Raw genomic sequence first — 10,884 nt, 5'->3', positions numbered from 1 at the left:
TCGGTCTTCTTCTCACATATCCAAACCACCTGAGACGCGATTCAACCATCTTTTTCACAATGGGTACTACTCCAACTCTCTCCCTTATATCTTCGTTCCTTATTTTATTCAATTGTGTATGACCACTCATCCATCTCAACATCTTCATCTCTGTCACACTCAGCTTATGTTCGTGCTATCCTTTAGCCGCCCAACACTCCGTACCATAAAAGCATAGCCGGTATTATAGCAGTGCGATAGAATTTACCTTTAAGTTTTAAAGGCACTTTTTTGTCACATATAAAGTCAGATGCACCCCGCTATTTTGACCAAACTGCTTGGATCCTACGATTTACATCATGTTCAATCTCTCCATTATCCTGTATGATGCACCTAAGATACTTAAAACTTTTAACTTTTTGTAGGATGTTTTTTTCAATTTTCACCTCTATATTAGGGTTTTCTCTTATCGGACTAAACTTACATTTCATATATTCCGTCTTGCTACGGCTTATGTGCGTAGATCATATACTTTTAGAGCTTCTCTCCATAACTCCAACTAGGGGTGCACAGACCCGGCCCGGCCCGAAGGTCCGGCCCGGTCCCGAACACTTTTGGGGCTAATTTGGTGTGATTTCATCGGGTTTATGGCCGGATAAGGGTCTCAAAAATAGACCCGGTCATTATTTCGGGTCGGTCTGGGCCATAGCTCGGGTCACCCGAAGTCGGCCCGGTGACCTGATCATCATACACAATTAATATTTTGTGTTATTAGTGATAGATCATGACTATTCTTATGTGGAATTTAAGTATTGTAAATCTTAATATTTTGTGTTATTAGTCATTATAAGACTATAAGTTAATGTTTTATGTTTAGAATGCATAAGACTTTAAACTAATGCATAATATTGTGTTATTTGTATTGATTTAAATATTTGGTATTATTAGACAATATTAGTATTGATTGTGGTTATACTTTAGTATTGATTGTGGTTATGCTTTAGTTTTGAAGAAGGGTTGGTTCTTGTTATATTTTTCTAAGTGAATTTTACCATGTTAAATAATGGTTGGAGTCTTGAAAATTTGGATATTTTTACATGCTAGCTTACAAGAAGGTATCAACGTAATGTAATGTTAACGGCCCGGTTTTCACCCGGTATAATGGTGGCCCGAAAGTGTATTGGTTTCATCGGGTCTAGGGCTGGGTTCGGGTCTAATAAATAGACCCGGTGTATATTTCGGGTCGGGTCTGGATCACATCAAACCCGGCTTCACCCGGCCCATGTGCACCCCTAACTCCAACTTCTTATTGATAAGAAGTCTTATCAATAATAATCAATAATATAATTAATAAAATGATAACAAATTACATTATTTGCCGCCTCTAAAATAATAATAAATTACATATAATCACTTTCTTGATTTAATTTGTCATTTCTATTATTTTTCCTAACGGAACATTGATTGAGATAATTTCTAGAATTTTATATGGGAAAAATATTATGATTATTGATGTTAATTTATTGTAATTAAAATACAATCCATATATGTCAGTCTCTTTTATCCAAATAAAAAATAAAACATTCTATATGTCTCACACTCTAATTTAAACTAAACAAGGCATATATAAATTATAAACTAAGATATGGATGGAAAAGCATATACTATAAAGTTTAATTTCTTAATTGTGCAGTATGAACAGGATATACGTATAAGTTACTACATAAAATCCAAAACTTAAAGAGATATAATAAATAGACCAATATTCTTTTTTTTTGGGCCCAATAATATTGATAATTATATTTAAAAGTAAAATATATTTTTTATCTTTAAAATTTATATATATATATTTTTTAAATATTTCTAACATTTAATTTTATTTAATTTTGTCTCTAATATTTTTTATTCATTCAATTGTGTACTTAACGTTTTTTGTTTGTATCAAAATTATTCCAAAATATTTTAAAAGGAAATAACTTAACTTTTAGGAACAATTTTGATATAAATAAAAAATATTTTAAGACAAAATTAAATACAATTAAATATTAAAAATATTTTTAAAAAAATTACAAATATTAGAGATAAAAAATATGTTTTATTCTATATTTAATAATCATCTACCTGCCAATGAGTTATAGTTCAAATGGCATAGTCTTCCCATACTCAATTAAGAGGTTGCGGGTTCGAGTCTCCTATCTTTGGTAAAAAAAAAAAAAAAAAAATCATCTACCTGATACTGTAGAATTAGTTGGTGTAGAGGAATTATTATTTGTGGCAAAGATATCATCTTCCGGGGCCTTTAAAGTTGACTCAATAAAAGTAGGCATTGAAGGTTGAATATTCTCAAATAAGCCCTTATTATTGCTACTAAGTAAGATTACTACTTTAGACATTGCTGGTCTCATTGTGGCTGATGCTTGAGTGCACAACAAAGCAATTTCTATTATTTTCTTTACTTCTTCTTTATCATACTCATTAGGGTTTATGCTTTCATCCACTAACTCAATGTGCCTGCCTTGTTCATATAGTTTCCATGCCTGTTGAAAATAAATTAAAGAACAAAAGTTAAATGGTAAAATGTTTTTATTAATAAAAAAAAAATTGATACCAAATTATAGGTGGAAACTCAGTTGCAGTCGACTTCACGTGAAGTTAATAGCTGAAGCCGTTAGATGAAAATTCAGTCAAATCAGTCAAACCATCTAACTGCACTCAACTATCAACTTCACGTGAAGTCCACCGTAGCTGAGTTTTCACCCAAATTATATGATAAAATTCTTACTTGTTGAAGAAGGTATTCTTGGCCATTGTCAATACCAATCTTCACTTCGGTACATTTTTTACCACTTATAATTTCTAGAACCACAATTCCATAGCTATAAACATCGGTTTTTTCTGATAATTGACCATGAATAGCATATTCAGGTGCAGTGTATCCCCTAATAAATCCATTTTATATATATCAAAATAAAAATAATATTCTTTGAATAAAAAGGTGAAAACTCAGGTGCAGTTGACTTCACGTAAAGTTGATAACTGAGAGCCGTGAGATGGAAATTTAGTCAAATCAGTCAAATCATCTAACGACTCTCAGTTATCAATTTTACGTGAAGTCGACTGCACTTAAATTTTCACCGAATAAAAATATGTAACAAGTTTATGCATCTAAAAATTTGTAAATTACACATTTAAATATTCTTTAAATGACAAAACTATTCAATTTATTTTGACTTACATTGTTCCAGCAAATCTTGTGCTAAGATGAGATTGATCTCTAGGTAAAAGTCTGGCTAATCCGAAATCAGCAATTTTGGGTTGAAATTCATCGTCCAAAAGAATATTACTAGTTTTTATATCTCGATGTATAATAGAAACATGAAATTCTTCGTGTAAGTATGTCAAGCCCCTAGCTGTACCTATAATTATATCGAAACGTTGCCTCCAATTAAGGAAACCTTTTTTGTCACCTATAAACCATAGTTTATATTAATTAAGATATGATAAAGATTAAAGAAGTAAAATAAAAGAGAGATTGAAGAAGTAATTAAGTAATAGTGGTTGTATAATTAAGAGATTGATACTACTAACCAAATAAGAATTTATCAAGGCTCTTATTTGCCATATACTCATAAACAAGGATTCTCTCTTGGCCTTTATTGCAACATCCAAGAAGTCTAAGAAGGTTTCGATGATGCACATTGCTTATAAGTTTTACTTCAGTTTCAAAATCATCCTTCATCTTCTTGGATTGGCTTAGAATCAATTTCTTGACTGCCACAACTTTTCCATTTTCCAGAATTCCCTGCCCAGTTAATTTAATTTAAACATGAAATGATTTAAAAAACAAAAAAAAAATATTTTGGAGAGGTGGCATATATATAGCATTAGTCTTAATCTTAATCTTAATCCTAAAAAAAAAATTTGTTTACTCATTTTTCTTTTTATCAATTAGTTTTTGTGGGCTTTGTTGTACCTTTTGCATGGGCTTCCCCTGTTTTTTGGAACCCAATATTAATTTATCAAAAACACTAATGAATATTGCTGCTTTGTAATTTGTAATGTCACATTTTTTAGAAAATAGATATTGACATTTTATTTTAATAATATTTTTTTTATAAATTCATACAAATATACAATACAAAAAGATCATATGCAAAGTGATATTATAAAATATAGAAATGAATTTTTTTTTTAATTATATGTCATTTTCAAATTATCTTGATAATAAAAATTTTATCTTATTAGTCATTAACACGGGCAACAAAATAATAAGGATGAAAAGTAATTTAGAAAAGTCTCAAAAAAAGTGACAATATCAAATTTGATAATAACAAATCACAACCAAAATTAAATTAATTTATGCTCTAAAAAAATGATTTACCAATAATAATATTATTATTTGGGCTTCAAGGGCCCTTGTTAATAATATGTGATTTATTCTATAAATATATTCAGTAATGTTATGGTTTACCTTGTATACATCGCCAAAGCCTCCTTCTCCAAGTTTATTATTTTCACTGAAATTTTCTGTTGCAGCTTTCAAATCATTATAGCTGTAATTAATTGGACCTTTCAATTCAGTTGCCCCCAATATATCACCTGATAATAATTAATAAGTAAAAGTTAATTATTTAAGTTATAATTTCTTTGTAAATTAAATGTAATGTATTTGAAGGTTTTATAATAGAATTCTTAAACATGTAAAGTGTACTGTTGTCTAATATCAAGCATGAAATCGTGAACCTTTTTATAACGGTTAATTATAATTAATTAAGGAATTAAACCAGTCCCAATCACCATGTCAAATTATTAAAAAAAAAAAATCAAGTTGATTTACTTGTACCTCTATGAACCTCTTCCTTTTTGTTGTTGGATCGTTTATACCAGACAAATAATGCAATGGAGATGATCACAAAAAGAGCAATGCCTCCCCCAACACCACCAATAATGCCCCATTTATTGCTTGAACCTCCTATAATATAAAGCAAAAAAAAAAAAAAAATATTCAACAACATCAACAAAACATTGTCCCATTAAGTGGGATCGGCTATATAAATTAAATTGGTCCATGTCATAAAGATTTAACTAAATTTTTATGTTGGCTGTCGAAAACCTAATACAACCCTCCTCTTTTATCCGAATTTGAGACCGACTATAATTTTGTCCTAATTAAGACAAAAAAAATGTTATGTATATATTAAAAATTAGTCATTATAATAGTTATTATGTATTTATATATAAATATATATATTATGTTGTTCAATTCATTTTCAATAGATATTTTATATTTTAATATTTATTTTATATAAATAATTAATTTAATAGTTAATTTAATAAGCGAGCATGGTAGAAACAAATAAGATTATAAGTATATAATAAAAAAAATTAAAGCATACTTAATTAATCTGTTAAACAATCAAAGAACTTCAAATAATTTGTAAAGAGAGAGGATATGGTCACTCTAAAATGGATAATGTTACTTCAATTTAGTAAGATTATATTATAGATATATTTTGTATATATTAAGAAGAAGCTTTTTAAATGAAAATGACCATCAGAATGACAATATCTATCCTTTAGCTTATATTATTGCTAAACAAAATCTTGGACAATATTTAAAGTGTGTATTTTTTTATTCAATCGTATGTGTACATAAAAAATTAGATACTAAATTAATTATTAGCATAAAATATATATCAAAATATAAAATATGTATTAAAAATAAATTAAATAATATATTTATATATAAATATATAATAATTGGTTTATTGTCTAATTTTTAATATGTAAATAGTATTTTTGTTTTTCATTATATGTGTATAAGTGTGAGTTTGTGTAAAGAAAATTAGGAGTACTTAGGTTCAGTTAGGGTAAATAGCTTAATTAAATTTTTTTTAACAAAATAACTTAAACAATAAATAGCTGTATTAAAAATAGCTTATAAATAAGTTATTTTGTATTTGGATTTTTAGCTCTAAAAGTATTTATTTTATAAAAATGTAATAAAAAGTAGTAGTATTATGAGAAAAGTCATTTTTTTTAACTTCTCTATAAGTTCCTAAATAGTTTCTTAGAAAGTTGCAATTTTGTTTTAAAAATTGCACCAGACATTAATACTACTACTTTTCATAAGTCAAAATCTCAAAAAGGTGGATACTACAATGAAGATTTTATAATTGTCTTCATGTGAATATATTTCTTTTTGACTCTTGGATGATGAATTATATAGTTAAATTTTGATATTTATAAAATTGTTGTTTTTGTTTAAAGTGTGGCTAAATAAATAAACCACACTTTTAACTAAAGCATCTTTATGAGAAGATATTTTTGCCATCGTCATTATAATAACTACCTCTCAAAAAAGTTACTTTTGAATTTTCCCAAACGGGCGTTAGTTGTCTTTTTAATTTAGTTTCTTACTCATGTTTTAGTATCTCTTATTTTGGTCTTGATTAAAGTAAAACAGAGCATCATAGTACCTATTAATAATCAATTAGTTACTACTATAATAATAAATTGTTTACCTTGTTTTAAATAGGGAGTGATGTCAATGGTTTGGTTATCAGAAAAGAAGGGTAAATTTGAATATCTCATAAAGCACCCTGCATTATAAGCCCTACCATCAATGTTGGGAATGCAATTACTCTTCAAGTTAACAAATCCAAAAGTCAAGCAATCCAAGCAAGAGCTTTCAGTGGCGGTTTCAACACATTGCGCGACAGCATACACCGAACCGCCGCCACTAGCTACTAGTGTTTTAGTGGCAGCAAAGAAGCCTTTGATTCTTGGTGTTGCTAATTGGAGATTCTTCAGAGCCTGAGTTACAGTTGCACCAAAAGTAGTAGCTGTTTCCGATGTTGGCATGCTCCCACATAATACACCATCGTTCCCAGGTTCTGTGGTCTTGTCGTAGAACATATCACTGTCATATCTGATGAATATATTTTCAAAACATCATCCAAATTGTTAATAATCAAACAATAACCAATAATGGTGTTTGAAAAGTTTTGAATCAATTGTATGATTCTAAATTCATTTCATACCGAACTAAACCGAATAGGGTGACATACATTCTCGTAATAAAAAAGGTAATGCTAGGTAGACAAAAAAAAAGTCAGAATTTGTCTTATTTAGTATTAATTAATTGTCGCAATAATTAATAAATGCTAAATAAGACAAATTATGGCTTTTTTGCCTGATTTTCTTTAGTTACCAAACATTTTCGTAATGAAAATATATTTTCTCATGATGAAAAAAAGGGATAATCTGAGCATATCTAAATAGATATTCTGTTTATATATAATAGATCCTTGTATTGTTCTGTTTCATTTAGGATTAAAAATAAATGTAATTACATCCGTTTTTTACTTATGTATCATTACTTTAGACACTATTCACTTTTTTGGGCTACTAAATTTATCATTAGATCGATAAAATTAGAAATTTGTAAGCGTAAAAATTCAATTAAAATAAAAATTATATAAAATAAAATAATATATTTTTTTAAAAAAATTAATTTTTAATCGATTTATTGTTAAAAATCAAACCAATTTAATTCATCCACAATTTTTTGACGAATTTTGTTGTTTTCTTTAAAATTTGTTGTATCTAATTTTTTTGTTACGAACCAGATCAATTTAATAATTGTTACGGACTTCGCTTATCGGGTTTCATGGGCCCTCAACAAACTGGCCCATTCAAGGCATATCCAAATCTTAATAATCCGCTAAATTCGGAGACAGTAAATTTTATATTTTATATGTATACGTATTTCCGTATCTTATAAAATTTTAAAATTCTTGTGTCAGGCGTATCCTATGCGGTATGCCGTTCTACCTCTCTAACTCTTTTCCGTCGGATCAACGGACACCTAATTCTTCTTCACTTAAGCAAATACTCTTTAACCTTTTAGATACAGCCTTTTACAATAACCAATTTTTAACTAATCTAATTGAACCAACGATCAGTTCAGTTCGATTCTCATGTCCATGGATATTAGTTAGGGAGGGGTTGGAGTCCTCCACCTTTTCCACGATCTGAATTCGTCTCTTACTTTTTTAAGTTTTCAAAATACTACTTATTAATAGTTCACATGTTGGGGTGATAAAGTCAATTTTTTTAGCGTTTTTCTGTTTAATGAATTGATTCAACTTGATTGTTCAATGAATCCAACTGTACCTTGGGCAACTAATAATAATTACACTAACATAACAATTCGAATGTATTATTCAATTAATTTTCTATTTCTGTTCGGTAATAGAGTTTTAGAGTAATAATTGAATTGTGTTTGTATACTTAAAAGATTTTGAATTCAAATACCAAATTAGACCCTCTACATTATATTCTTTAATAATTTAGTCAACAAAATAATAGTGATTGCCAAGATGGAAAAATGAAAAATCATACATCTTTGTAGTAAGACAAGAATGATATCATCACCCAACTAATAAATTAAAATGGTGTACCAAAACTAACTCAATAATAAATTTTTTTTTTTATAAATTTGGATTTTCTAAATTTTAAATTTATACTTTAAAGGGTAAAGTGTGATCTTCTATCATTAAATAGTTTCTTTCTCATATTTATTCCTAGTCCCACTTATAAAATAAATAGTAAAAAATCACACTTTATTCTCTAAAATTAAATTCAAATTTTAGAAAATTCAAATTTTTTTTTTATTATTTAAAAAATGGTCTAGTTGTACTCGGCAAGCCTAGGGAAGGCGATGGCCACCCTCCACCAATTTCAAAGTCAACAGAAACTTACGTGTGGCTCAACACATTCATTCTTTTTTCAATTATTATATATATACACAGTAAAAACTCACCACTAATTAATTATTTATATAAAATATATATTAAAATATAAAATATATATTAAAAAATAAATTATATGATATATATTTATACATTAGTTTAATAGTTAACTTGTTATATATACAAAATATTTTTTATATTTTATTGTGTTTGTCTATTCATAAGATGAGAGTTATTAAATATTCATGTTCAACATATTAGAAACTTATTAATTCTTTTATTAAAAATTAATTTTCTCCATATATATATATATATATATATATATATATACAAAAATGTTTGGAACCAAAGTTTAAAAGAGCAAAGGCAGCAATTTATCTTTTGTGTTCTTTTAATGCTCTCACAAACTTTGGTTGACTATTTTTTTTAGAAATGAAAAAAAGAAAAAAGTGTTGCTAGATAGACAATAACTTTTATAAACAATGTAAATAATGAGCTTTAAAATTGGTCTAATAAAATAAAAAATATACTACATCCCTACCAAAATCATGGAAATCACAAGTAGAGAAGGGAGGTTACCATATACATAACTGCTTTATTCACTAAACTTATTATCTACCTATACTTTTCTAAAAAAAAATATGTGTAATCTAGTAGTATCATAATTAATTGGTGCGTTTTTCTTTGATATAAATTTAAAATTTTTTATTTTAATTTAAATAACAAATCAAACCCTCATATTTGACAAATCAGAGGATAAAATTTTCATAGTGCACAAATAAGAGGATTCGATTTGCAGTGAGATAAATTTTATTTCGTTTTCAAACAAATCGGAGAATCTGATTTAAAAGTTTAAAATTTTTTTAACACTAACTTACAAATTTAACCCTCATATTTAAATTTTAAAAAAATAAATAAAAATCACAAATCTAAGAGTCATATTTGTGGCATCAAAATAAAAATTAAAAACCATCATATTTATGATATCTATACAAAAAAAATACACAAACTCTCTACATTATTTAAAAATACCACAAAAATCTCAATAATAAAAATAAAAAAGTAACTTTTTTGGTTACAATAATTGTATAATTACAATTATAAATATTAAATATATAAAATTATAGATGATAAATTAAATAAGATAATTTTAGTTTTCTTTGTTATATTTAATTATTCTATCATGACATAATATAAAAATTTAAGAAAAAAAATTTACATATATAAAAAAATTATATTTTAAATATAGTGAAAATTTAGGTGCATTAACATCATGTATAAAATTAATAACTAAAATTTTTTAAATAATTTAATAAATTTAACTAATTTATTATTTAACAATTTTTATCTATTAATTTTATATAAAATTAACTACAGTTAAATTTTCCTTTCAAATAAAAAGTTCTTGCAGAAAAAAAAATACCTTAGAAAACATCCGTCAAAGGTGACTCTGGCGCCATTACTACCATCGGAACAGTTGCGGTTCTGCACGGCGGCGGCGTCGAAGCAAGCGACGCAATCGCTCTGAGAGAGGTAATCTCTGCACTGAAAGAGAGCATAAGTTGCTACCTCTCCCCTTGTTTCTTGTGATGTTCCAAAATACTTTCCACTTCCCGTTATCTCTCCCCTCATCGTTGAAACAGTTCCGTTCACATTGGCATGTAAATTCTTCAAGTCTGTTCCGTTTAGCGAGTATGAACTGCACCCTTTGTTTATTAGATTTGTTTGTGGATCTGCAACAACAACAACTGCACCGTGAAGATCATCATGCCATGTGCACCACCACCAGATCGCGGTTATGGTCACTATCTTGAGTTGTAGCATCGTATGTGTGACTTTGAGAGAGAACTGAGTCAACTATCAATGTAAGTTTGATTTAGCTTTATACTCATTTCTGTGATATTTTGGGATTATATGATGGGGACAAAAGCTGAAGACTTGAGAGTGATTTATCGGATAGAGAAGAGTAATGTCACACGCATCATAGCCATTGATTTAATCTAATGGTTTAGAATTTTCCTTTCTGAAAAACGACCACCATGTCAAATTCTCGTATCGTTAAATTACACGGATAGTCCTACACTTTCAGTAAAATTGCAAATTAGTCTCTACATTTTAAAAGTTTAAATTAAGTCCCTAAAGAGAATTA

At 27.8% G+C, this 10,884-nt stretch overlaps 1 protein-coding gene across 2 annotated transcripts; it reads right to left on the bottom strand.

Annotated features, from left to right (window-relative positions):
* Positions 1 to 1,910: 1,910 nt before the first annotated feature.
* LOC107644188 (cysteine-rich receptor-like protein kinase 43) lies at positions 1,911 to 10,667 on the bottom strand. Of its 2 annotated transcripts, none has more exons than XM_016347997.3 (8): positions 10,159 to 10,667; positions 6,504 to 6,910; positions 4,823 to 4,951; positions 4,451 to 4,578; positions 3,568 to 3,781; positions 3,215 to 3,446; positions 2,762 to 2,918; positions 1,911 to 2,516 (listed from the first exon to the last, which is right to left on the bottom strand). In XM_016347997.3, the coding sequence occupies exons 1-8, from the start codon at positions 10,557 to 10,559 to the stop codon at positions 2,202 to 2,204; spliced, it is 1,983 nt and encodes a 660-aa protein (XP_016203483.2). In that variant the 5' UTR covers positions 10,560 to 10,667; the 3' UTR covers positions 1,911 to 2,201. The 2 variants fall into 2 exon arrangements, with proteins under 2 accessions (XP_016203483.2, XP_088356930.1); XM_088500804.1 differs by having other exon boundaries at positions 6,600 to 6,910; positions 10,159 to 10,634.
* Positions 10,668 to 10,884: the final 217 nt, after the last annotated feature.

This window comes from Arachis ipaensis, chromosome B1, assembly GCF_059453495.1.
Source record: "Arachis ipaensis isolate K30076 ecotype BB chromosome B1, ASM5945349v1, whole genome shotgun sequence".
NCBI lineage: Eukaryota > Viridiplantae > Streptophyta > Magnoliopsida > Fabales > Fabaceae > Arachis > Arachis ipaensis.
The sequence above is the reverse complement of the archived record's forward strand: the minus strand, read 5'-3'. Positions and strand labels throughout refer to the sequence as shown.